Source organism: Podospora anserina, chromosome 5 (genome assembly GCF_000226545.1).
Source record: "Podospora anserina S mat+ genomic DNA chromosome 5, supercontig 8".
Taxonomy (NCBI): Eukaryota; Fungi; Ascomycota; class Sordariomycetes; order Sordariales; family Podosporaceae; genus Podospora; species Podospora anserina.
This window is the reverse complement of record NW_001914846.1, coordinates 210266-236370: the sequence shown is the minus strand read 5'-3', so window position 1 is coordinate 236370 and position 26105 is coordinate 210266. Positions and strand designations below refer to the sequence as shown.

Sequence of the window (26105 nt, the reverse complement as noted above, 5' to 3'; positions counted from 1 at the left end):
TTTAATCTAGTTACTAATGCGGAGGGCGGATCGCATCCTCACAGGTCCAACACGCCCCTCCTGTGCAAGACGCATCGAATTTGGCCTTTTGAGGATACGGGCACACTACCCTAGCCTCAGTCGTGCCATCCAACCTAGTCACATTCACGGGCGAAGCCTCAGGAGCAATGCCCTGCTCGACCCAAGCCCGCAGTTGTCCCAACAGCTCGAGGGGGTTTCCACTCGGGCCGCCAAAGCAATGCTCAAGACCAGGGACTTCGTAATGTCGGTAGAACTCCTGTGTCTCCGACACAATAGCAGACACATCCTGATAATACCGCTCGGTGGCCTTGGGGGACAAAAGCTGATCGATCAGCCCATGCCAGCTGATCAACTTGCCGCCTTGTCTCTTGAACTCAGCCAAGTCTGTGTCGTCTGTTTCGAGCAAAGAACCAAAGTCCTGTTTGGTGGCTTTCACATAGCGATCCAGCTCCCTGTGAGTCATGTTGGAAACATCCGCCGTCGAGCTCTTCTCAACAAACAACTCAAACCAGTCCTTCCCAAGCGGGTTTGCCCTTCCAACACACCTCTCCTCGGTACAATTCGTCGCCACAATCCCAGACCCGTTCACAGTCAAATCACTCCCCGGCACAAGCCCATACCACACCTTCCTCCCATCCACCCTCTCCCTCCCATGCCAAGTCTTGTTCACCACCGCCGCCGCCGCCTCCGTGATCGTGATCACCCTCCCTCCCAACTGAGCACACTCAACCTCCCTCCCCACCATCCCAAACGGATCAAACACCCCCAAACACCCCTCCACCTCTTGCACAATCCCATCCACCACCCCATCCAACCCATCACACTGCTTCGTGGCCTCCTCCCCAATAGCATCAACCTCACAACCGAACGGCCACTCCCCCCCCTCATTCATCACCACCTGCGGCCACTGAAACCCGCCCATCGCCTCACTCCAATACACCGCCGGCGCCCCGGCAACAATCCCGTCAAACAAGCCCGGAAACCTCTGCGCAAGTACCATCCCTTGCCTCCCGCCCTGGGAACACCCATTGAAGTAGCTGTATTCCGGCCCCTTTCCGTAAAAAGCCTTGATGATTTCTTTACCTATCAAGCCCATATCGCCAAGACTTGCGCTCCCCAGATTGAGGAGGTTATACAAGTTCACATTTCCCTCGCTTAGCAGCGCCCACCGACGGGCGGTGGTGTCGGACCCGAGGCCGGCGTCGGTGGTGATGGTTGCGTAGCCTTCTCCTAGGCCGCCTTGCATGCCGGCGTAGGAGAGGTCGAAGCGGCCGGCTTGGTAGCCGCCTCCTCCTACGGCTAGGAGGCGGGAGTTCCAGGGGTTGGTGGGGTTGGTGGTGAGGTTGGATGATGATGAGGCGGCGGGCAGCCAGGTTTCGATGATGATGCTGTCGTTTTGGCCTGGGTGGGTGTAGGTTAGGGTGATGTTGCAGAAGGAGAGGTTGGTGTAGGCGATTGCGGGGGCGGTGAGGCGGTAGATGGCTGGGACGGAGGCAGAGTAGTTGGTTACCGGGGTGGTGGTAAGGGAGAGGAGGGAGGCGGAGATGGGGAGGGGGAGGGAGAAGAAGGTGGTGGGGTTGCAGAGGTGAAGGGACATGGTGGTGATGAGAGATGTCAAGTTGGTACGGTGGTGAAGTGATGATGAGAGTTGGGAATAAAGAGAGGAGGTTCAATTTATAGACGGGTCATGTAGGCAGGTATCCGCTCACCATGGCGATCGACTGACACGGCAGATCAAAGTTCCGTGTGAATATGACTGCTGAAAGTTCCATGCAAATATGGCTGTGCATCGCCTCCATGCGGCTCGTTATCACATCCAAAAGCAGTTCTACACCACGCGTCGAGGTGAGGTTGATTGAGCATGTTCAGGGAACTCACAGCGCAGGTTCATGTTGTCATTGAAGCATGGAGAGTGATCCTGTCGGGGGGCTGCTAATTCCGAGCAGTCCGAGGCAAATAATACACCGCGGAGAGCGCATAATCCTTCTGGTTTTGGTTTGGTGGGTTCTAGGTTGTAATGCATGTTGGTTCACGGCTCGGCTGTGTAACGCGAGACGGCTTGACAACATTTCCGGCCACCGAGTGGCTCCAGGTGAAGATGACCTCGGGAAGTTCGTCCGCGGCAGACATTGCTCAGCGGCTTTGTCATGGTTCAGGCTGTTGAGGCAATAGGGAGCCTTGGGAATATGTGCTGCCCTTGTCAACTTCTTCGTGACAGCAGCTCACCAGGAGAGGAAGACCTAGCAAAATGCTAGCCCTGCATATATGGGGCGTGCGGCCGGAATAACTTGTCGGACATCATCGACATTCCCCGCCAGGAAAAGTGCCCGCCAACAAACCTGTGAATGGCACCCTACAAAGACCCACTCACTGTGCTGCCTAAACCACTAGAGAAAAAGGCACCTAGCCTGTCATAAGAGGACCAAGACCCCGATTGCTGTTCATCATTCGCGTATCGACACAACAGCAATGGCCCGTCTTCAGGACCTCCCCGTGGAGCTTCTTACAAAGATTGTCGAGGATTTCTGCTGGTGTCGATCACCTCCGCCTCACGCCGATTGCCATTGTCTGACGATACGGTGCGAAGCCCATCTTGGCAGAGAGGAGACTGGCCTCGAGGCTGATTATGAGACGCTTGCCGCACTCTGCTTGACGTCCAAGCTGTTCAACGATCTCGCCACAAAGCACTTGTACCACTACATCCCGGATCTCGACTCGGACGCTCAGTGGTGGCTGCTCCTTCGAACACTGGTTACTCGCCGTGACCTTGGCCAACATGTCCGATCACTAGACATAGTGACCCGGGATTATAAAACGACACCAGACTACCCAGAAGTCGAAAGATATCTGCAGGACCAGGTGAAAGCCTTGCAAGATCGGCGGGTAGAGGCTGGCGGAAAACTCTCACCATGGGAAGAAGGGGAATTCAGCACTGGGGCGAGCAACTATCTAATCAGTCTCTTGACATCTTTGTGTCCCAACGTGGAGAGCATTCGCGCCCGGCTCACCGGGGATTCCTTCGATTTCTGTGGCGCTCAGACGATGTCGATGTTGAAAAAGGTTGCGTTCGAGTGGTACGATACAGAAGGCGGAATCTGTCTTGCTGGTCTCCGAAACCTTCTTCAGGCCGCTCCCAGCATTGAGAGCATGATAATCTCACCCTTCAGTCAGGAGGATGACGACAAGCTTGAGTTGACACTGAACAAACTCACCTATTTGGAACTGAGGCACTCCATGGTGGGGGCTGGAGCCTTGGATTCCATCTACAAGTTGTGCCCAAACCTCGAGATATTCAAGTATGAGACCGGGGACGCCTGCATTGGCTATGAGCAGTTTGCACCCCAGGACCTTCAGCGGGCGACTCTGAACCATGCTCGGAAGCTCAGGATGCTGATGATGAAGGAGGGCCCTGGCAGATGGGAAGAATTGTATGAAGACCATGTGCATCCGGGCGTGTACGAAGATGCCTTGGTGGAATTGGATGCTGCACTGAAGGCTCGGGGGATTGAGTGCAGGATAACGCCGTTGGAGGACGAAAGTGTATAGATACCTCGGTAGGACTAAGATCAAACGTTTGCCAGGTGTCAACCCACTTCGGCCATGGCTGCGTGGGTGTTTAGCATTGGTGGCTTTGGGGCACATGTCGGCAGCATTCCATGTCCAAAGTGTTCCTGCAACCCCTCACCTTCAATCTCCTCCTCCAACCTCCCGTCAGCCAGCCGCAACAATGGCCGGCTTCCTGGATCTCCCTCTCGAGCTTGTTACAATGATCGTTGAGCAGCTTTGCAAGGACAGCAACTTCGACAACCGGTGCACCCATGCCCTCGCTTCTGTTTGCCTGACATGCAGACTTCTCAACAACTTTGGCACAAAACACCTATACCACGATCTCAAGTGTATCCAGACTTTTGGTCATTGCTCATCCGGACACTCATCAAACGCCCTGATCTTGCACAACATGTTCGCTCCGCCTGGGTACAAGTTCAGTTACCTGTGGACTGCCCGCCCGACGTCATAACCTACTTTCAAGAGCGAATTGAAAACGCCCATCCAGGCTGGGAAACAGAGTATATGTTTAAAAAGAGCCCATATCAGTCCGCAGCTGCCATGCTCGCAAGTCTTTGCCCCAATCTGGAAACCCCTAGGGGCCCAGATGCATCATTGGAGCACGTTCCACTTTTGTCTTCCCAACACCCTGACGAGACTGAGGAGGGTTCAATTCTGGCATTGGAGCTTCAACCGGGGCGAACGGGGACCTGAGCGTCTTCTCCTCCTGATTCAAGCAGCACCCAATATTCAAGAAATGTCCCTCTCCGGGGTGTACGATGACGTGGATGGGGGTCTTGAAGGGCGAGTCCTTGACAAACTTACCCACCCAAAAATAGATTTCTGGCCAACGTGTTTACCATGGCCCCTAAACTCCACACTCTAGAGTACACGCCACATTCGGATAATGCGTGTCACGGAAGAAGACACTTTGGACCGCAGGAATTTCTGGACGTCACACTGAGACATGTCCCAAACCTCAAACACGTGGTCCTTGAAGACGTTGATGAGAGGGCACGAGCTGCGAAAATCCGGGACGAGAGTTAGTTCGACAACCAGATCAACAATCTGAAGGTTGGAATGGAGAAGCTGGGCATTGACTTGACGTTGAGTGAGTCTTGAGTCTTGTGTTGGAGATTGGATTGGGGAAAGTCTATTCAGATCTTTGCATGTATTTAGATTAGACGTCTTGGTCAATACACACAGCCGTGTCTACACCTCTCTTCTCACAAACTCTTCCCCGAAGTCCAAGTGACATCCTTAACGTCCCCAACCCAGGCATAACTCGGATTCTCAGTGTAGCAATAGTCGACCACGCCCACCGGCTCAGGAATCGTTAGCTCCTCGCCTTCCCCGAGCGGCTCGTCGGTGTACTCCCTATGCTCGACCTTTTCGCAGACAATGTTGCTGTTGACGGTGGCGGTCGACACTCCCGAGAAGCGGACCCTAAAGCAAACCCAACATAAGCATCATGGTCAAAAAGAAAGAAAAAAAAACTAAAGAAAAAACTAGAAAAGAAAAACTCACGGATTCTCGGCATCCAACTCCAAACACTCCCACTCAGCCCTCAAACTCAACTCCTTCCTCCCCTCATCCCACCTAAACTGGCATTTGTATGGCCACAACGGCCCCTCGGGAACCTGAGCACCACCATCATACCCCATCTCGCACTCCCACCACCCATCCCCGGCAGACTTGCCCTGGTAAACAGGATTAGGATATCTAAACCCCCTGTTTGTCTGGAGGATAATCTCAAACGATATCGAGCCGTTGTAGGTACTGAAATACGAAAACTGCCATTTGGGACTGTAGATCGAGGAGAGTGTGCACGAGTCTTGGGTGGCAGGGACGGGGTCCTCGATGGAGTACGGCTGGAGGGTGACGATCGTGCCGAGGGTGCCTGTGAGGGAAACGGTCGAGTCGGTCGTGGGGACTGTGCAGAATTTCTTGAGGTGGGTGGGCGAGGAGGGGATAGGCTCTGTAGTGCATAAGAGGGGGAGGGGGAGGGTTCCAGTGGCGGAGATTTGGAGGCTGTTTTGAAAACATCATTGTTAGCTACCCAAGGTAGGGATAGAAAAGGAGGGGATAAAATGGGGAATTACGGCTTAGCTGGGTTGTGATCGTCGCAGAACCAAGTCTGGTTTACGGTCACGCTGTAGGTTGCGGGATCGAACTGGACTGCGGTGGAGATGCTGTAGCGGCCGATGGTAAAGGATTGGAACTCGGTGCCGGCGCAGAAAATGTTAGTTGCTACGGGGCCCTGGGACATGCAGCTTGCCTCGTAGCCGTTGGCGAGGTTGGTGAGGATGAAGGTTAGACGCTGCTCTTTGACCGAGGTGATCTCGTCGCCGTCTTGGTCGGCCCAGATGACGTGGGAGAGGACCCAGCTGGGGTTTTCGGACTTGGCGAGGCACCCGGGGGTGTCGTGGCCGGTGGGGCCTTCGTTGTATCTGGGGGTGAGGGCGACGGGTTGGAGGAGGGACCCCTTGACGAGGAGGGGGGAGCTGTCTGCTTTGCCGTCGGTGAGGGGGACCGAGGCTGTTCCGGCGGCGGTGAACTTTGTTCTGGGATATATCCACGTCAGCCCTCTCATCTGTCGGTCAAACATCACCACCACACTCACTCGGGGGTGCGGTCACTGCAAGACCATGTCTGGTTGACCGAAACACTCGCTCTCGTCCCGGAGATCTGGACCGACGCAACCAGGTCCTCGATCTCTTCCTCCGCCGAGCAATTGCCCCCCTGGCAAGTGTACTCAGCTGTCTGGTTCGTCGCCCTGTTCAAAAGCGAAAACGACGCCCCCCCTTCAGTAGCAGTAAGGTCCTCGACAAACCAACTCGGAATAGTAAACGATCTCGACGTGCACCCCTGAGCAGAAATCACCGCTTGCGCCGAAGCCAGCGAGACCCCAAGAGCCGCTGCACCAACAAACCAAAGACGAGCCATCGTCATCACTCCAAGAACAAGACACAATTGACGAGACCACCACAATCCATCATCAGACAAAGAACCCGGGATGGATATATACCCTCCCCGACCCCCTATCTTCCCCGCCACGAACGTGAGGAGAACCAACCCCAAAACCCCGCACGACGGCAATTTATCCCACGAGGTAAAAGGTAGGTACTTACGCATCCAACATTATTATATTTCACAGATAGGACCCCAATCTATTCCTCTTCCCATAGGTGATTGATGAATTGATCAGGCTATTTAACTCGCACCCACACCACCACACCTCCTCCGCTCCATCATGTCCACCATTTGATTTCCCTCGTGGCCGCCACACCGTAAAGTCGAGCGGCACACCGGCACATTCTATATTATCCACGGGCCCCCCTGCCAAGTCCTTCGAGAGCTTCCTTTTGCAAATTGGGCTTAATATCGCGTTCGGATCGATAGCCCGGCATTGACGGGAGAGTCAGATGGTGTACCTACTTGGGAGAGTGATATCTTTTTCCCGGTCCTGGCCGTTGAGCAGGCAGGCAGACAAGGTGCAGGCGTGCTCAGTGGAAGTAGGAGTAGATAGAGAGGATGAAATCAATGAATCTGGCTGTACATTTTCCACTTTGTCAGTCACCATTGAGTGACCAAGGGCGCGCCTTGAATCACAAGAGTGATGAGACTCACCGGTAACCAGTATCATGCTGCTTGCGGCCACGTAAAATGCAGCCAAACAAAGTGGCAAGATTAGAAGGCAAAAAGTGTGCCATCTCCCGAACAGGAGGTGCATTGTATGGGGTTTGGTGTAGTTCTTTCTTTGTGCCCGGGGTTGTGAAGGAAGTTTACGTCTGCGCAGTGATCTTGTTGGAGTTGAGGAGTCCAGTTCGAAGTGGGTGTCATTTTTTTTTCTTTTGACATTTAAGCCAGTGAAGAAAACTTTACCGGCTGAGGCGTCGCGAGAGTTCCAAGGCTTGACGGTGGCTCCATGACGGACGGCACCTGACACATTGAGCGTTCAGCATGTGGGAACTTTCAACTGGTTCAAGATGTCAAACCTTGGCCAAAGAGTAAGAGGGAATGCAATGGTGATTGCTCTACACACCCAGATTCTCAGACACCCTTTACTTCCCATATATTTTCCTCGTTCTCTCATCCCACTCCTCATCATACCCAGTGTCAGGGTCCTCCTCCATATCTTCGTCCATCTTATCCACCTCGCCCTCGGACCCCGCCTCATCTGCCTGCTTCTCGGCGTAATGATCAAGAGGAAGATTCTGAAACTCTTCCATGTCGTAAACAGAGCCTGGCAACTCAACATCTCTTGGGATTGACATGATGCCAAACTTTTGGCACATGCCCCAAGACCCGCTCGTACCATAGAATCCGACAATCTTGTGATTGGCTGGTGGCTCTGTAGAGGCAGATTGTTAGTTTTCTTTCTCAGCCTCCACGCAGGGGGCAGCCATGAAGCTTACCAAGAACCTTGACCTCATGCAGCTCCAAATCCGCCGCAAAACTCTGAAGATTCAAGCCACCTCTTGCCTGGCCATTAGACAACCACACTCTCAGGCCTTTTAACACGTCGTGGTTCTTCAGAGCCTTGGATACGACCACCTTGGTGACTTCAACTCCAGGTGGGATCGCCATTTTCCTCGCCTGATGTCCTCCCATCTGTGTCGAAGGGGGTAACCTTGGGCCGCATGGCACCTTTGACCCATCCTCGTAATAGACATAGGCACCGTCCAACTCGCATCCGACCCTGACATCAATCATGGTGGCGTTCACAATCGTCCCATACCACTTGGTGCCTTTCCTCTTGCTCCGCCTCTTCAGCAAAACAGTCCACTTCCAATCATGATTCATGCCCCACTGTCCTTTCGAACGTTCCTCCTCCTCGGCGTTCGACCCAACGGCCGTTTTCGTGAAGCGAAGGTCGGTCCCGGGAATACCAGCATCGATGTACTCAGCCGCTCGCAACCTCATCAAAGTCGAGATGTCATGCAACGTAGACTTTTCCCCATTCATACCCAGCGCCTCGATCCGATCCAACCCGCCGGTCGCCATCCTTTCCTCTTCGCTGACATGAGGGCCCAACCGCTCCGTCAACTCTCGCAGTGAGAATCTCACACTCTTGAGCGGCTCGCCAGGGTAGGTGAGACCATCGCTGATAGACATGTTCTTGCTGCAAACCCAAACACTGGCAAGCCCAGCATCGCACTTGATCTCAACATTTTGAGCAGCGCGGCCGTCCACAGTGTCCTCCACCAAAGGACAAATCTCAGGTGCGCCCTCTGGCAAGGTCACATAGCCCGGTAACTGAAACTCGGGCGCGCTATTGCGCAGAACAAGCGCGTCCTTGAGTTCAATCCGGTAGTATCCAGTCTGCGAGACGTCTGATCGGACCGGCTTCGGCTCCTTTTCTTCCTCCTCACCCGCACAGCGCAACGCGCGCGAGAGAAAATGCTCTGGCCATTGAAAGTAACCCCACCAAGAATGTTTGAATGCCCACCCCAAGTCATGGCTGGTGATGAAATGAGGCTTGGTCGCCGAAGGGTTAAACGCCCGGACGATCTCCTTGTAAAACCGTCCCTGGCTCACGGAGCAAGCTTCCCACATACATATAGGCCGCTCACAACGTTCCCTGCTGACTGCGTCCCCGACAGGTGTCGGGTCAAGGAGGCAGTCTGGAATCTCATCTATGAACCGGGGCCACGAGTAGGTCGACTGACTCCCTGACATGGCCAGCGAGAGGCCTTCTGATTTGTGGATGGAGAAAAGTGCGTCTGGGAGAGTCCTTCCCAGCTTCTCATCAAAGTGCGCGTCCAGAAGCAGGGCCGCGATGACCGGTTTGTTGTTTGGGTGGAGAGGACCGCCCGAGTTCTTGACCGCTTTGGACATGATTCGGTACAAATCCTTGTGTCGCTGCTCCTGGCCTGCCTTTGATTTTGCCGCTTCCATCTCAGTCTCAACGTCGCGTAACTGGGAGATCGTCTTCTCGGTGCGGATGACGTGGATTCGGGGAACGGAACCCATGACCTGCTGCTTTCCAAAAGACTGCTGCTGGGCGTGCCTGCTGAGGGTGTCAGGGGAATATTCCTCTTCGATTCGAAACGACTGGCGAGGCAGCCCGTCCCAGTAAATGCTGTCGGCGGCCAAGGCTTGCCACATGTAAGCAGCCACACGTAGCTTGGAAATGGCGGCATCGAGACTCGAGTGAGTGCTGGAAATGTCGCCAAACTTGGCTGGTGGGCAGTCGATAAGGAGGGGTGAATCCTTTGCTACCAGGATGGCGAGATGAAGAGGCGGTACTTGGAGGAGGGGGGTGTACCGAAGGGATAGCTAGCTGCTGTGTCAGTGCCAAAACTCATGAGAAACACCAACAATTCAAGATGAACATACCTCAACCGCGTTGGCGGCATCATTCCCCGATGTCACAGTGATCTTGTTCAGGCCAGGGGAAAGCATAACCAAGGCCTTGAACTGTCCCAGCGACAGCGGCCAGCGCTGGTCAGGGAAGCCGGTGTTGCCATGCTCATCTTCCACATGAACCAAGACAAAACTGCTTGGCTTGGGTTCGACAACAACAAAGTCCCCGCCCGTCCCAGAGGTCGACTCAGTGGAGGCCACACATTTGCCGGAAAGCAGAAAGCATCGCTGGTGAACCTCCTCCACCTCGTCAATCTCGGCGTTTTCGATCTCAATCATGGTGACAAGATCACATACAGGCTGTAGGTAAAGAGGACAATAAAGACGGAGATTTGACAGAGACAAGACGCTGGAGAACACCAAGTTTAATAGTTAACAAAATGTCGGTGACGCGCTCCAGTTTTCATGGTGGTGGTGTTGTTCCAGGCAGAAGATGGAGCCCTGGGGTGATGCCCCACAGATGCCTGGACACAAGAACCAGGCCCCTGCCTAGCGCACCGATGGTAGGGCGCTGTGGGGCCTCGGCCCTGTCAAAGATGGAGTGGCGCCTGGGGTGCACCAACGTCGACATGCATCGGCAGGCAGATGGGTGAATGAAAATTGCGATCTGTTTTTGATGCCAGTCCCGGTATATGGTGAGAATCTTCCTCACGTCCCAGACAAATGCCCAAGAGCGCAATGAAAAAAAAAAAACCAGAAGCCGGTCAGACTTCCATCAAACACCCAGCCCATCCAAGCGCCCAAAGGCAAGTCCTCGAGAGACGGCGTATAGATCGATCATCGCCACTTTCTGTTCCAAATCCCAGCACGAGTGCCAGGCAGAAAAATAGCGAAAGTAAAAGGGCCTCATTGTGTAGGTGTCGAGGATATCGTTCATCAACCCGGGTGGGATCTGTGGCTCCTTTGGGGAATACAAAAGAGGACGACTACTATAGAAATGATTCTCTGAAGTATTGTCGACATGAGCAAAAAAAAAACCAAAAGAAAAAAAAGATTGGAATTCTGGCAGAGAAGTCGCGAATATATACTGGGCAGTGGTGGCCAGTGCGCCGCTGCATTCACTCGCACGGGTCAGGTGAAGTTTTGGGGGGCAATCAACCGGGAGAGCAACCAGCAGAGCAACGAAGCAGGCCGGTCCTGGTGATGATGGGAGCTCCAAGTGGGCCAAGATGTTAGCTGGAGATCAAGCTTCCCGAGCCATCAAGCCTTGTGGTGGTAGGCAGTGAATACGGTGGAGGATCAACATGGGAATTGGACGTCTTGCTGAGGTATCATCCGAAGAGTTGGGACAACAACGGCGGAGACTGTCTCAAGCACCACCACGTGGAATCAAGCCCCAGACGGGAGTGACGCAACCTGGAACCACGTCAGTGTGGACCAATGGCTGAAGCACAGGAGAGGTCAGTGAAAAGGACAAAGACGTTGCACAATACTAGCATCAGGGGCACCACCAGGCCAAATGACAGAGGCACAAAGAACGGTCCAAATGAGCTGGCGTTAAGCAAGCAACGGGAGCAGTACCCCCGAGCTACCCGAGTCCCTCACTCAAATAAGCTTCAACCAAGGTGTCTTCCATCTAGCGGCCGACATGAACCAGACACGGACGGCAATTTATAGTTTGCGCCTGCTCCCCTTTCTCTTGGACCGCAACGGCCATAAGCGCAACGTGGGTGACGTAGGAATAAGTTCCCAGCCATTGCAACGTACCACAGCTTCTCTTCTCTGTTTCCAGTCTTACCAGCCATCCTCGACAGCTTCAGCACCCTCTCAAGAACCAGTGCTGTCGTCGTGTGACAAGACCACCACCAACGACTCGTCGTCAACACACCCCCGCCGCCGCCGTCGCCGCCGCCGCCTCACCCACGCTGCAACCATTCTACCACCACATCGATAACCCCTTGCGCCCGGGGCTATGGGGCCCGACGAGATCGAGATGGTACCGCCCAAGACGCCACGCGGTTTGCCCCCCTCAGAAACAGATTACCAGCCCGTCAACTGGAAGAGGCTCTTTTTGCGCCCAAAGTACCTGGCCATGTGGGTGGTCTTGGTGATTATTATCATTCTGACCGCCATCATTACCATCTACCACGACAAGGTTGTTGAGGTGGGTGATATTCGACACTTTGACAATGTATGTGGTGGCAAGCAAGAGATACTGACTGCGCATCCTCTCCAGCATCTTCGGCCCTTTGCCGAGCAAGTGCGCCATCTACCCGGCGGGTGGCTAATACCAATCGTCATCCTCATCGTGATATCGTTTCCACCTCTATTTGGCCACGAAATCATTGCATTACTGTGCGGAGTAGTATACGGATTATGGATTGGCTTCGGCATCGTGGCGGCAGGCACCTTTTTGGGAGAAGGTAGGTGGCATTCGTGCCGTGGCTGGTGATGGCAGTGTCAAGATGCTGACAGGCCCAAACACAGTTGGTACTTGGTTCGCCTTCAAGTATCTATTTCGACAAAAGTCGGAGAAGCTCGAAAGGACAAGCTTGAGCTACGGCGCCCTGGCGCGCATCACTCGTGATGGGGGTTTCTGGGTATACCGCTTCCTGTCTTGAGACTAGAATTATCAGGCGACTAACATGTGGACGGTATAGATTGTCCTGATTATTCGCTTCTCGGCGATACCTACCCACTTTTCCACCGCCGTCTTTTCCACGTGCGGCGTGAACTTCTGGATCTTTGCCATTGCGACGTTCCTTACGCTTCCGAAACAGATCTTTCTCGTCTATCTCGGTGTCCTCCTACTCCAAGACAAGCCGGACGACGCGCCCAAGAACATTGTGTTTGGTATCGCGTTTGTGTTGACCATTGTCATGGCAGGCTACATCGGTTTCAAGATGCGGTTTGTTAAGAAGATCTTGATCGAGGAACAAGAGGAGAGGAGAAAGGCTTTAGCAATGCCGACGATGGATGACACGGTCAATACCGGGGATGGGGTCTTGGACACAGAAAGAAGCGAGGTTCGTGATCCGTGGACGGTGGAGGCGCAACACAAGTTTCTAAACAGGTCGAGTCAGTATGAGGCCCTTTCCCAGAACGACTTTAGCATCGCGATGCCAGGTCCTGCCGCCGGAAACCACACGCCGCTTGGTGAACCCTCCAAGGGACCGTCCACTGCGCCATCCGGGTGGACGACAGAGGCTGTCAACACACCCGATAGTCCAGGAACGCCGCCAAACGAGTACTTCGGGCAGCAACCGGCAAAAGGGTTTCAGTGGGTGTGAGGGATGGTGTTGCATCAACATGCGCCATGTTACCTTGAGTTTGGATATGGAGGTTGGAGTGAAACAAAGGGCAAACAGTAGTGCATGGGCGTCAGGTGATGTTTTTCTGGCGGCGATGATATGTTGAATTGCTGAGGGGCAGGGGCCACGTATTTCCAGCGCTGCCAAGTGGACTTGGCCAGAGGGCAGAGTTTTGAGCTCTTCTCAACAGGGCTTCGTTTATCGAACCTATGGTTCCAATGACACTCGAGATTGGGATCTATTGCAGATATAGATATGCAAGTACATTACCGACATCCTGGCCTGCGTTGACTGGGCTGTGCAAAGCCAAGACTGTTTGTTGGTGCTTTTTGGTGATGGCATCATCAAAAGAGGCCTTCTTAGGTCTTCCAATAAATTTTTGACTTCATCGAAGTCAGAGGGTTCACGATGGTGTAAAACGGAAGGGAAGCAGAACAACTGAGGATCCGCCATCAACCGTTCAACATCACCACACCTCTATACGATATATCAACACTCCAATCAACAAATGAAGCTTCTCGCCTTCCTCGCCTTGACGGCGTTGATGTTGCCGCTCTGTGCACCAGCTCCTCGAATATCAACAGAGAGATGGAGGAGGCTATTGCGAGGGAAACTGGCCAGGTTAGGTTGCTGTATGAGCAGTTTAGCTCTTCGAAGAGCGCGTGGAGGGCTGTTCTGGAGCCGCAGGCGGTTCGGTTGGCGGGTAGGTGTGAGGGGGTAAATAATGAGGTTGGTGGGGTTGGTGGCTGGTGAGGTTGGGGAGTGTATTAGTGCTTTGGGGGTGAGGTTTGCGGAGGTGACTACGGCGATGGGGGTGAGCACTACGGCGACGAGTGTCGCGGGTGGGGTCGTTGACACGGGGTGTTTGATGGGGGTTGTGGGGGGGTTGTTGGGGTGGTGGGGGCGGTGGTTGGGCTTTGAGGATAGGAGGACGAAAGTGGAAGAGGTTGCTGGTCGATGGGGGCTATGTTTCATCATTATTACGCTTATTTGTACAGAAAAGAGTGTCATCTGGTTGCTGTTTCCGAGCATGTATTCCGTCTAGTAAGACCAAAACCTAAAACGGCCGCTCCGAAGGTCTCCCAACAGGTGTGTCAGGCGACACCGGTTCTATCATGCTCACCCTCCCAGGCCTCCAGTTGGGTCCGACAGTAGACGTTAGTGGTGAAGGGGTTCTATCTCTTCCTTCATCGACCGACGGCAAAGACCCAACCGTTGAAGGTGCCCGATGCTGCTCCTGCTGCGGTTCCATCGCTTTACTCCCGCTGTCCGCCCCAGCCTTGACACCAGGAAGCTCAAACACACCCGGCGGGTCCTCCGCCACAGCCGGCAGCGGCTTCTGCACCTCCCTCCCGTCAAGCTCCGTGTTAGGCTTGACCGCCGTACCATCCCCATCCAACTCCACAGTGCCACCCGACGTCCCAGTCTCATTGGGGGACACCCCCGTCACCATGCCCGGACTCGGCCCCGACCCTGAATGCGAGTGGCCCATCGTCGTAGGCGTTGACCTCGCGCCGGACACGTCCGCTGCTGAAAAGGGCACCGAGCTGGACCCGTTCTGCATCGTCGACTCTGACGCGTGCCTGAAGGAGGGCGAGTTGAAGACGGGTCCCTTGAGGACTGACTCATCTGGCTCGGGCTCCTTGGCTGCGTAGGTTGATCCGATCCATTTTCTGCGTTTGCGGAGGAAGCAAAGCGCTATGCCGCCTGCGATGAGGCCAACGCCGAGGACGGCGCCAACGACGATGCCGGCTATGGCGCCGGTGCTGAGGTTGGAGCTGCCTGAGGAGGAGTTGCTGGATGGGTCGAGGTCGGCGTTTGGGTCGTCGGGGGAGGTAATGGGGATGATGGTTTCTTGGGCGCCTTGGTTCCAGATGCAGGAGGAGATGTTGAAGGTTTTGCGTTCGTAGTCTACGGAGAGGTAGCTGAGGAATGTTAGTCTTGATCTTTTTTGAGGTGAGAAGCTGGGGGACATACGCTTCTTGTAGGAATGTTCGGCCGAGTGTGTACTGCGAGGAGCTGTTGGCTCGTCGCAAGGGGAAGTAGTGGCTGGTGTTCGCTACCAGAGGAGCCTCGGCTGTCAGGTCAAACGCGGCATAGGGGAGGACAATGGTTACGGTGTCTCCGCCCGACCTGACATCAGAAAGTCTGAAAGAGACTTGTGCGTCCGAGTCGAGGAGTCTGTTTCTGTGTGTGTCGTTCACAAGATACAAACCTGATTCCTCATCGAGTTGCAGTCCAAACGCTTCCTCAAACGCTTCACAAGCTTCTTCTGGCAGCCAGATGTTGGGGTCTGTCGAGTCGATGAACATTTCGATGGGTTCGTTAAGGAGGGTGGCAGAGTTGGATCCGCTGTAGCTGATGGACTGGACCACAACCACCAGGTCTCGGGTGATGTCTTCTGCCAAAGAAAACGACACCGAATTCTCCCTGAATCGAGACGTGTCATATCCGGAGAACACTAATTGACCGTAGACCTGTTTCAGCCGGTATTTCGCCCCGGCTGTGTAGCTGTAGCTGAGACTTGGAATTTTCTTTTGGTCTTTCAGGGTCGTCAAGAAGGATGGCGATGAGGTGTTGGCCAAGGAAGTGAAATTCATGGGCTGATTGCTGAGACCAAAGATGCCCCTGAAAGAGAACAATGTTAGCTTTCACATCATTTCCTTCAAGAGGACGGATCACATACAGATAGAACGGCTCTGGAGCAGCTATCATGCCCACTGTCTGGTCGTCAAACTCGGGCCCGTTGAGCCCCAGTCCCAACTTTTCCAGCCCAAACTGAACTCCCACATCGTACCCAAGATGCGCCCCAAGTCCAACGCCGTCATCGTTGATCCCGTATTGGCCTATGTCTTGCCAGGTCGAGGACTCGTTGGGGTCAAACAAGTTGCCTCTTGAAACGGCGCAGTCGGGAGGTATGGTGCCAAATGCCTCTCGTGAGCAGGCAAGTTCTGTTAGTGGCACTAGTGTATGGGGTGATGCTGTTGAAGGGAGCACCCTGATGAACTGCTCCGGTGTGCCGACCCGGATGTCGAATGTGCTCCATGGGCCATCGTTACCTTCGCTGGTTTTGTGTCAGCAGTGATAATTTTGGCAAGACGTTGCGAGACTGGAACGTACAAGTACTGACTACCAGGAATTACAAGAGGGCCTGGCTTGTCGTTTTGCGCAGCTGTCTTGGCAACCAAGAAGGCACCTGCAAATAGGCCTTTTGAGGGGTGCATTTTGAAATTATATGAACACAGAATAGCGTACTAAAGTTCGTTCATTTTCCCTTTGTAAAGGGCCACGGTCAAGTTGTCATGTCTGTGAGGGTAGCAAACAACAACATCTCGCCGAAATTCTCGTGGGCTCACTACTTTTTTGCCTTCTACCCTTGATGATCGCTGACGACTTCTTTTGATGAACCCAGACATTCGCAACACCGGGATGCCACCCCATGACGTGAGAACCGGGCGAGTGTTGTCAGGGGCGTGGCCCCAAGTCAGAGACGTCACCCCGCAGCGGACCCCCTGTCCGTCTATCGTCAATGCAACCCTCCACACCCAATCAACAAAACCGACGAGCCAACCACTTGCCTCTTCCAGAAGCTCCACTGCCTTGGCTTCCACTTGTCAAGCCAGGTCCCCGCAGCATGTCCAGGTTCCTGGCAGACCTGCAGGTGCATCGATGCCGGATTGGGCCTGACAGCGCTCAAAACAAGATGTCGAGAATTCGGGAACCGGATGGCCAGGACGTGGCAGGCGTGGCAGACGGTGGCAGGGCTATGGTACCCTGCATGGGATTTGACCTTTGGAATAAATGACTGACCCATCTCCTGTTTTTCCGTGGTTCTGCCAGAGCTCTTCAAGTGCTTCGACATTCGTTGCCTTTCGCTCGTTCAACCAACGTCAACGTTGTTGGTCAAGGGTCAACCATGCTGTCGTCTTTGAAGACATTAGCGCCCTTGGGGCTGCTGATCCCGAATGTTGTAGCCTCTAGAGATGATGATGGTAAGCACCACACCCAACTATAGATTCAACTCGACAAAAGTAGCACAAGAACTAACAGTGGTGCAAGGGGACGACGTTCGCTTCAGAGTTGATAGCACCACAATCTACGACCCCCAATGCACGGCCAGTGTGACAGTGTACAACACAACGGTGGTGCAAAAGACACAGTTTGTTGACTACATCGTCAACATTACAAAAACCAACACTTGTTACGAGTCTACAACTCTGACGCTCAACTATACCGTGTCTGTCACCAACACAGACACAGACTTGGTCACTATCACCAACACAGACACAGACTTGGTCACTATCACCAACACCGGCACCGACCTGGTTACCATCACAAACACCGATACCGACTCCGTGACCATCACCAACACCGACACAGACTCTGTCACCATCACAACGACTGACACAGATGCCGTAACAATCACAACGACAGACACAGACGCTGTCACCATTACCACTACCGATACAGATGCCGTTACCATCACCACTACGGACACTGATGCAGTCACAATCACAACAACTGACACCGACTCGACCACCATCACCAGAACTGTCTACACGACCACCTATGACCCCTGCCCAAAGTCATGCTCCATCTCCGCCGCCAGCGTCCACCTCTACTACTGGCCCACGGACAGGCCGTACACCTACCCAACCACCTATGTCGACCCCTCGCTGTCCTACACCTTCACCTCTCCCTCGGTCTACATGTACATCCCCTCCGCCCAGGGCGTCAACACCCTAGGCGAGCGCGTGGAACCCTCCACAACAAACTGGATCCTTCCTCTCGACCTCTACGAAGTCTCCACCATCGCCCGCGGCTCCAACGCCACCAGGCAGCTCACCCTCGCCGACCTGGGAACCAACTGCCCGCAAACCTACAACCCGACCGCCATCGCCACCATCCCGAGGGACTGCGACCCCATGCTTGCAGCCCCCAGCCAAGTCCGATCCTGGGCCTACCCTTGTAACGCCTGCGGCCGGTTCGGTCTCTTCGACCCCCCCTATGCAGTCCCGACCACCACTGGACTTCTCGGCCCGTCGACCGTCGTGGTTACCGCCGAGCCGATCACGGTGACTGCCCCTCCTGTGGTTGAGACTTCCCCCCCTCCACCACCACCGCCACCCCCCGTGACAACGGGAGCGCTGGTGATCGAGTACCGGGACGAGGATGGAAATATCGTCTCAGCGACGACGATTCCCACGACGGGGGCTAGCGGTGGTACATCGACTAGCACTGTTGTCGTTGCGCCCACGAACACGGATGGTTCAGCCCTCCCCACAGAGACAGGAATGGTCCCGGAGCCATCGGTTGGTGAAAGTTCAAACATTTTTACCATACTCCCCACGGACACTATTATTCCACAGCCGGGAGAGACTGGTTTGCCGACAGCAACGACAGGTGCGCCTGACGATGAGCCGCCTGTTGAGGTGACGTCGCTGCCTACTACGACGGTGGCGACGGCGGCGGGGAGGAAGCTTGTTGCTTCGGGGTCGCTGTGGTGGGTTATGCCTAGTGTGGCGGGGATTTTGTTTTGTTTGTAATTTGTAATGTATTTTTACATGATGATTTGATGATCGTTTTGGGTTAGAGAAATAACAAGGAAGCGTACTTTGTGAAGATTAAAAAGCGCCGTGGGTTTATATCTTGGTGATGAACGTGCATTGCGGCGCTGTCCGTGTAAATTCACGCGTTCAGGGGGTCTGACGAAATGAATGTTGTGGTGTTTCTTTCCCTTTTGAGTGTCAAGGTGCTGAATGAACAAGGGGTGGCGAAATAAAAGCTCAATACATGCAGGTACTTCAAAGCTGGAATTGGAAGATAGGAGGTACCTTATTGAACACGAGGTGCTCTATGTTCAGATCTTCTTCCTCTACAAGCCGCCCATCACACCCGCAACAGCAACCCCCACAGCCGCCACACCCATCACATAACCAGTCTCCCTTGCTGCTCCAGCGGTGCTGGTGCTCGTCGTGCCAGTGGTACTCGTCGTGCCAGTGGTACTCGCCCCCCCCTCCCCATCGTCATCAGTCTCCTCCCCATCATCCCCCTCATCACCACCCGCACTCCCAGCCGGAGCAGCCCCCAAAACCTCCACCAAACCACCCGGACTCAACTCGCCATTCAGCACCCTCTGCGCAGTAACACACCCCCCCACATCAGTAGCCGCATGCGCAAGCATAATCGCTACCGTGTCCACTTCGTCAAACACAGTCGCACATTCAACCGCGAAGTTTGTCACGTCAACTTTGTGCTTCGAGATCCAGGAACTGTGCGCCGCGTTCCAGCTGCTGATGACTGTGCCGGCTGCGGTGCGGGACCAGTTTTGCGCCCAGGAGCACTGCGCGCTGAGGTCGGTAATGGTGGATTGGCCGGTGGAGAAGTCGTCTAGCATGCTTGGGATGAGGTCGGGGTGTTGGGTGGGTCGGTCACGGTTGAGGGATGAGTAGCTTTGCTCGCAGGGGGATGTGGTAGTGCGGGTTGGTGTTGGCGAGGCTGTTGCGGTGGTTGCTTCTTGTCTGGGTTGGGGCTGGGGGAGGTTGGGGGACACCGTGGCGAGGGTGAGGAAGGGGAGGGTTGTGACGAGCTTCATCTTGGGTGGTGTTCAAATTGGAAAGTTTCGGTTGAGAAGAGTATGGGTGACGGCCGGTGAGGTAGCAGCGTGGTTCATGCTCGCGGTTTTAAGGGAATTTGTCGAAATAGGTGGGTCGTGGCGGTAGGATCACCATCCATGTGGTTGTGAGTAATGGATTCAACAAGCGGTCCCGCATCGCGCCACGATCAGCGTTGAATATAACCATCGAGACCGAGGCTGCCATTTGTTTTACCCGCGCTTGGCGTCCTTACACCATAGCAGCACCAGCCCACGCCGCCGCACCAACAACTCCCAGCACAGGCACCATGTATGCCGTTTCGCGAGCTCCAGCAGCAGTCGAGCTTCTCGAAGTAGTAGTCACTGGCGTGCTCACACGCTCCCAGTCACCCGTCCAAACAATCCCGCCATTGTCGGTCGGAGTAGCAGGAACAAACGTGCCGAATAACAACTCCATGTTTGTCAGGCATTCTTCCAGGCCCGTGGCAAACTCTTGAAGATAATCCACCACTGTTTTGGTACCCAGCACCTCCAGACAGCGTTCGGAGAATTCGCTCAGTTGCGGCTTGGCCTGTGCGATCCACGACGACCTTGCTTCTCGATAGGTTGAAAACACGGTGCTGAGCTCGGACGGGAGCATTGTCAATTCTCGAGTTGGGGTACCAAGGTACAGCGAACACACCGATGTGTGATCAAGTACTCCCCGCGAGTCCCTCGGTGTCCTCATAGACAAGGCCTCATTCGCACCTTCACTCGCCGCACTTTCGCCGTACTGCCGGAGGACAGGTGGTTCTGTCGGGTAGCTGCGAAGAATTGAGCTGCTTGTGAAGAGACAGTTCTCCACAGCCTCGAAGTTTTCCGTGGGTGTTGGCGTCGGAATTGCTTCGGTTTGACGAGGGAGGATGGCGTGCCAACTGGCATGTGCTGGGGTTGTGAACACGCCCCACAGAACGGGGAGAGATGAATATGTTGACAGGCGCATTATGAGTCGGTTGTTCAATCAAACTTTCAGCGGGTTATTCAAGGTCGACAGGAGAGAGAATGAGGCATTCCAGACGCGTCTTCTCTACGGGGACGACGTTCGTTATATTTGTCTGTTGCGTTAGGTTGTATCGGCAGAAGGCCCGCGCATAACACGCTAAATAGCACCTCTTGGCAAGGCTTTCACAGGGCAATTTCCGAGGTCACAGTCCCAGCCAACCCCCTGACCAGAACGGCCATATCCCGTATTAGCCCCGTATTATCCCCGTCCTCGAACGTGAATGAGGTTCACCTGGCATATTCTAAGATCACAAGCTTTTGACATGCTGGAATTGGCTGGCATTTATGAGGTAACATAAGGCACATAAGGATGGAGGTCAACAGGAGCCCCCTGAGCAAGCATGTTGAATGTTCGACTCGTACCTGTCGCTATATACTTCAAATCTCTGTCACCCTTCTCCTGTTTAAACCCTGAAAAATCATTCTCTTCCTTCCCGACGCAAGATAACGCCACCCCTCAGTTACAAAAAGTCTTGAGAGTATGAAAAGTCCGGACGTCGTAGCAGGTCCCAGGGTACACCTGCATCTCGGTACCACTGCAATCCGTGTCTCCATAGATGAAAGCTAGGTACGAACCTACCATTAGCAGTATTTTTATGGATATGGCCAACAAGAGGTACTCACTGCGACAAGTATCAGCAATGCTCCTGACAGTGAGCGACTGCCCAGGAAGCGAGAAACAGCCTTGGTCGGAGTTGGTCCAGCTGCTCTTTCCATCGGTGTTGCACGTCCGGGTGTCGGACCAGGTGTCGAAGACCACGGCTGGGTCTACGAGCTTTGATCGAGCACGGATACTGGAGTCTGTGTTGATCACTGCGCCCAGGATGGGACTTGAGAGGAAGAAGAGAGCGGCGAGGTTGAGGGCGATCATTGTGACTGTGCAAAAAGGCTCGGGATATAAGTAATTGGCTGTGGTTGTTGAAGGGGAAGATGATGCGGTTATGGGCTGAATCTCTAGGTGGGGGGAAGGGGGTTTTATCCTTTGATATCTAACTGCTCGAAACTGTGTTCTAGCTGTTTGTTAGATTCGAACAAGGTACTCTAAGACATCGTCATCTGGCTACACATGTCACAAACACTCGGGTTTGAACACCACCTCACCACGAACTCAGATTCTTGATGCTTATATCGATATCGACTCGGTGTGACGAGCGCTACGCGGTACTCAGCTCCAGTTTTGTGCAATCATATTGGACTGAGTCACTAAAACATCAGGTTATGCAATTCAAAAGGAAAGAAATAAGACAGAAGCAAAAGTCAAGGGTCTTGTGACACCTTCTCACTGCTGGCTTAGATACACAAAATAACTGGGAATATGTTGTGAACATGAAACCGACATTTATCTCCGCCTGAGCGGTGGGCATATTCTGAGATTGAATATCAAAAGAAACCGCAAAAGATCGTAAACTACATTCTCACGCTAAATGACTGAAAAAGACACAAACTTCTACCTCTTTGTAGTATAAATTCTTCAAATGTACCGACATCCCCCGTTCCTTGCCCAGAATACGCCACTATAACCCGCAGAAAACCCTCACCCCTGAAACACCGGCGGCCCAGGCGGCGTGTACTTGTCAAACGGCACATAAATGTTAAAAAACAACCCCGGATCATCATACGTATACCCCCTATTAAAGTCAAAATCCTGGTCAGGCACCGCCTCCCCCCCGCCCGTAACCTCGACCTGAACACAGCTAGGGTAGCTCTCTGGCCCCCTCGTGTTGTCAACCTTGAAGTTGATATCCGCCATATGCAGCGCCAGCAGCTCCTGCCGAATGAGATACTTCCCCGCCGCCAAACTAGCAGGCAGCTTGAAGTCCGCGCGCCCCTTGTTGGCAATCATCTTGATGGTGGCCCACTCGCCATTCTCAAAGCCCTCCTCCGCAATCTTTGACCAGATGGGCTGAGCACCGTTGCCTTCGGTGAAGGGGGCGATGTAAGTGATGATGGCGCCCTTGTGGGAAGGGTCGAGGATGTCTGTTGGGTCTTCGGGGCGGAAGTGGAACCAGCGGAAGGAGAGGGTGGCTCCTGCTGGGGCGGAGACGAAGTCCGGTGCTGGGGTGCCGCCGTTGGTGTTGCAAACGATGTCGGGGGATTGGAGATCGCGGACGGGGTCGTTGGTTTTGGGGGAGCGGATGTACTTGTTGCGGCCGTCGCCTTGGTCTTGGCCGTTGACGAAAACGCCGAACATGGTTGCGTGGGCGGAGATTAGGGGGGTGAATGCCAGTAAGGCGGCGAGTGTTGAGGTGCTGAAAAGCATTTTGGGCAGAATTGCTGTGATGTTGAAAAGGAACGGCTGGCGCAAGCGCTTTGACTAGAAAAGGAATGACTGTCTGTATTGCCACAACAAACGGATCTGATGAGTTGGGATGAATGAATGCTGGGATAATAATCGTGCGTGCACAAGAGAACCTTCTTATATCTCCAGGATTCAATCATGGACTGTCAGTCGGTAAAGAATCCATGGTGACCTATAGGTCAATACGGCCAGGACATCAAGGCCTCGGGAGCACAATGAGGTCAGCAATGCGGCGAACTGCTGAGAAAACATTCGTCCAGTGCTTGGGTGGGTCAAACATGGTCCTTGTAGAAGGCAAGGATGCAAGGTGTCTAGCAGCATCATTGGTTAACTTTTTTGTCTTTTAGGAAAAGACCATTAGTTGGCGCCCATCTGGCCTGTCTGTGTTTCAGGGGATAGTTCAGACGAGGTCACGCTTTGTGGGGATATCGCCGGTGTCCCGGCAAGCTGGGCGGGATGCTGGGCCGCTCGCTGTGCCGTTGGCTTTGCGATGTGTTGAATAAGGCCCTATGAAACATGGCCAAGGTGCTCGCTGGTAATGGTGTGCTGCAAGGGGTGAAGGTTCAAAAGGCGCAGCTATGGCCAGATTCCCGACCAACAACCTTGATGGAGGTCAGAACTTAGATGCGCCAATCTCCCCAACGGCTAAATTGATGAGACTAGGGTCTTTTTGAACTTTGATAACGTCGTGTTGCAAGTTTTCAATTTCTGTGTCAATCTGAAATAGTCGCTGAATGAATTGATAGGGTTGAATGAGAGCGAGAAAGCGATGTTTGACTAAACTTGCCCTTGACCATACACGCGATACTTTAGGAGCAGTTTTTGAACAGTTAGGAACGCAAACGGTTCGAGGCTTGCAATCGGCCTCCTTATCAATGGATATTCGGACTCGATCATTTGGACAATCGTCAACTGTTTGTTCCCACTCAGGGGCCCCCTTTTCTTGGACGTACTCCGCCATGAGCACCATGCGGCCCGGGTTCCCGCAACAGTGTGGAGAAATAACAAACACCAAACCGGCAACTCCGCCACAGTCGGCGCACCTCGGCCCCGCCATCCGATAGCCACGTTTTAGAACCGAACTAATACCGCCCAAACACAACCCCGCGTTTATTCAAGCCACCATATGAGATCATAAAACGGTGAATACATTCACACTTATAACTTAAAATCAGTTGGAAGATCTCACTATTCTTTTCTCACCAAGTCTATCTCCAACCCACCATAATAATGTCCACCCCCGTCCCCCCAGGCCACCCCGACTTCGACCCCGCCGAAAACAAACGGCGCATGGAAGCCGGCGAGCTCTACTACGCCTTCCACCCCGACATCTCCAGCGCCCGCAGAAAATGCATCGCCGCCTGCAACGACTTCAACGCCGTAGGCTCCCGCGCTGACTTCACCCGGCGGCAAATGGTTGAGCTGTGGAAAAAGTAGTCCTCCCCCACTCCCCTTTCTCACCCTGATACTGGCTCACCCCATAGAATCATCTGTGACGACACACCCAACCCCCCCGTCCTCGCAGACCCCAAACAGGACGAAGCCCAGTTCACCCTCGCCTACCCCTACATTGACGGCCCCATCAAGGTCGACATGGGGTTCAACCTCAAGTTTGGGGAGCAAGTTTACATCAACTACAACTCCACTTGGCTGGATACTTGTACTATCACCGTTGGGTCGAGGACGTTGATTGGACCGAATTGCTCGTTTTATACCGCTACTCACCCGCTTGATCCGTTTCAGAGGAATGGGCTCAAGGGGCCGGAGGCGGGGAAGCCGATTGTGATTGGGGAGGATTGCTGGTTTGGGGGGAGTGTGACTGTTTTGGGGGGTGTGACTATTGGGAGGGGGGTTACTGTTGGGGCGGGGAGTGTGGTGACCAAGGATGTGCCTGATTTTGTTGTTGTGGTTGGTAACCCGGCGAGGATTGTGAGGAGGTTGGATGAGGCGAAGGAAAGGTGGGAGAGGGGCGAAAGGATCGGGGAGAGTGCGTAAGGTGGTGATGGTTGGTTGGAAAGCGAAGTTGGAGTATAGCGTTGGAGTTGGAAGCTGCATGTGGATAGACCTTAGATAGAGGTATGTTTTGGTTTGGACATGATTGTTGCGATCACGGCTTTTTTGGTTTCTTCCAGGGGACAGACCAAGCCGACTTTGACTTGGGCTCCGTAGTTTTGGTCTCGTCGGTCTTCTTTGCTTCCTCCATTTTCCTCACTACTTCCTGCTGGAACACCATCCACTTCGCTTCCATATCCTGCTGGCTGATCTCCGGCTTACCCCCGAGAGGGGCAGTATCAGCATCTTCCTGACCGTTGTACTGACCATCCTTCACGTTAAGAACCTGACACAGGGATTCCGCCTTGCCAACCAGCCATTTTCCATGTACCATGCCGTTTCTCCAGTGATCTGGCAATGCAGCAAAGCCCAGATAGGCTCCAAGCAACGCTCCGGCAAAGCAGGCATTTGTGTCGGCATCTCCACCCTTCATAACCAGCTCCGTGATCAGCTCCTCAAAAAGCCTTGATCGGTCGAGCACCCCACGGTTTCTGTCCATGGCCATCCTAAGCAACACCACCCCCGCCCGCCAACGTTCTTATAGACAAAGGGAATGTAATGGGGATGATGGAAGGTGAAGGGTTGGATGGGATGTTTTGGATGAGAAAGGGTGGAGAAGTGGTGGGAATGGAGGGGGTTATGGTGTTGGGTGGTGGGTAGTAGAGTGTGATAGGAGGTGGTGGGGGTGTGAATGAGGGGATGAATATGGTGTGGGGTGTTGAGGTGTGGGGTTATGAAGTGGGTTTAGGAAGGGAGTGGGGAGAAGTTGAATGAAGGAGAGAGGTATTTATTAAAATTTGTTTATAGGTGATAAATGTTGTTGGGGGAAGTGAAAAAGAATTTTTTTTTGATGATGAGAAAAGTTTAAGAAAAAAAAAAAAATTTTTTGTTAAGAAAATTAGAATTTTTTTAAAAAATATTTTTTTTGAAA

The 26105-nt window shown here is 53.6% G+C and overlaps 13 protein-coding genes across 13 annotated transcripts, besides 1 other annotated feature; 5 read left to right on the top strand and 8 right to left on the bottom strand.

Moving 5' to 3' along the window:
- Nucleotides 1-13: 13 nt before the first annotated feature.
- Nucleotides 14-1618, bottom strand: PODANS_5_7020 (uncharacterized protein; the record flags this gene model as incomplete). The annotated part of the gene is made up of 1 exon (XM_001905178.1): nt 14-1618. The coding sequence occupies one exon, from the start codon at nt 1616-1618 to the stop codon at nt 14-16; it is 1605 nt and encodes a 534-aa protein (XP_001905213.1).
- An 872-nt stretch (nt 1619-2490) lies between these two features.
- Nucleotides 2491-3567, top strand: PODANS_5_7015 (uncharacterized protein; the record flags this gene model as incomplete). The annotated part of the gene is made up of 1 exon (XM_001905177.1): nt 2491-3567. The coding sequence occupies one exon, from the start codon at nt 2491-2493 to the stop codon at nt 3565-3567; it is 1077 nt and encodes a 358-aa protein (XP_001905212.1).
- A 1226-nt stretch (nt 3568-4793) lies between these two features.
- On the bottom strand, nt 4794-6702 carry PODANS_5_7010 (uncharacterized protein; the record flags this gene model as incomplete). The annotated part of the gene is made up of 4 exons (XM_001905176.1): nt 4794-5013; nt 5095-5598; nt 5670-6131; nt 6191-6702. 4 exons carry the CDS (start codon nt 6700-6702, stop codon nt 4794-4796), a joined length of 1698 nt encoding a protein of 565 aa, XP_001905211.1.
- Nucleotides 6703-7631: 929 nt separating this feature from the next.
- PODANS_5_7000 (uncharacterized protein) lies at nt 7632-10215 on the bottom strand (the record flags this gene model as incomplete). Its single annotated transcript, XM_001905175.1, has 3 exons — nt 7632-7921; nt 7986-9849; nt 9910-10215. 3 exons carry the CDS (start codon nt 10213-10215, stop codon nt 7632-7634), a joined length of 2460 nt encoding a protein of 819 aa, XP_001905210.1.
- A 384-nt stretch (nt 10216-10599) lies between these two features.
- On the top strand, nt 10600-11112 carry PODANS_5_6990 (uncharacterized protein; the record flags this gene model as incomplete). Its single annotated transcript, XM_001905174.1, has 1 exon — nt 10600-11112. The coding sequence occupies one exon, from the start codon at nt 10600-10602 to the stop codon at nt 11110-11112; it is 513 nt and encodes a 170-aa protein (XP_001905209.1).
- Nucleotides 10769-10896: a sequence feature (Similar to AL121770. 1/10682-10430_RF00012_Small_nucleolar_RNA_U3 (Yass: E=1. 3e-08);~snoRNA).
- A 736-nt stretch (nt 11113-11848) lies between the features above and the next one.
- Nucleotides 11849-13166, top strand: PODANS_5_6980 (uncharacterized protein; the record flags this gene model as incomplete). The annotated part of the gene is made up of 4 exons (XM_001905173.1): nt 11849-12299; nt 12364-12476; nt 12537-12902; nt 12960-13166. 4 exons carry the CDS (start codon nt 11849-11851, stop codon nt 13164-13166), a joined length of 1137 nt encoding a protein of 378 aa, XP_001905208.1.
- A 1078-nt stretch (nt 13167-14244) lies between these two features.
- Nucleotides 14245-15499, bottom strand: PODANS_5_6970 (uncharacterized protein; the record flags this gene model as incomplete). The annotated part of the gene is made up of 2 exons (XM_001905172.1): nt 14245-15112; nt 15165-15499. The coding sequence occupies 2 exons, from the start codon at nt 15497-15499 to the stop codon at nt 14245-14247; spliced, it is 1203 nt and encodes a 400-aa protein (XP_001905207.1).
- A 1604-nt stretch (nt 15500-17103) lies between these two features.
- Nucleotides 17104-18733, top strand: PODANS_5_6960 (uncharacterized protein; the record flags this gene model as incomplete). The annotated part of the gene is made up of 2 exons (XM_001905171.1): nt 17104-17179; nt 17247-18733. 2 exons carry the CDS (start codon nt 17104-17106, stop codon nt 18731-18733), a joined length of 1563 nt encoding a protein of 520 aa, XP_001905206.1.
- Nucleotides 18734-19062: 329 nt separating this feature from the next.
- Nucleotides 19063-19782, bottom strand: PODANS_5_6958 (uncharacterized protein; the record flags this gene model as incomplete). Its single annotated transcript, XM_001905170.1, has 1 exon — nt 19063-19782. One exon carries the CDS (start codon nt 19780-19782, stop codon nt 19063-19065), a length of 720 nt encoding a protein of 239 aa, XP_001905205.1.
- Nucleotides 19783-21280: 1498 nt separating this feature from the next.
- On the bottom strand, nt 21281-21694 carry PODANS_5_6955 (uncharacterized protein; the record flags this gene model as incomplete). Its single annotated transcript, XM_001905169.1, has 1 exon — nt 21281-21694. One exon carries the CDS (start codon nt 21692-21694, stop codon nt 21281-21283), a length of 414 nt encoding a protein of 137 aa, XP_001905204.1.
- Nucleotides 21695-22357: 663 nt separating this feature from the next.
- Nucleotides 22358-23083, bottom strand: PODANS_5_6950 (uncharacterized protein; the record flags this gene model as incomplete). Its single annotated transcript, XM_001905168.1, has 1 exon — nt 22358-23083. The coding sequence occupies one exon, from the start codon at nt 23081-23083 to the stop codon at nt 22358-22360; it is 726 nt and encodes a 241-aa protein (XP_001905203.1).
- A 1269-nt stretch (nt 23084-24352) lies between these two features.
- Nucleotides 24353-25117, top strand: PODANS_5_6940 (uncharacterized protein; the record flags this gene model as incomplete). Its single annotated transcript, XM_001905167.1, has 2 exons — nt 24353-24555; nt 24607-25117. The coding sequence occupies 2 exons, from the start codon at nt 24353-24355 to the stop codon at nt 25115-25117; spliced, it is 714 nt and encodes a 237-aa protein (XP_001905202.1).
- Nucleotides 25118-25229: 112 nt separating this feature from the next.
- On the bottom strand, nt 25230-25679 carry PODANS_5_6930 (uncharacterized protein; the record flags this gene model as incomplete). Its single annotated transcript, XM_001905166.1, has 1 exon — nt 25230-25679. The coding sequence occupies one exon, from the start codon at nt 25677-25679 to the stop codon at nt 25230-25232; it is 450 nt and encodes a 149-aa protein (XP_001905201.1).
- Between the last annotated feature and the right edge of the window lie 426 nt (nt 25680-26105).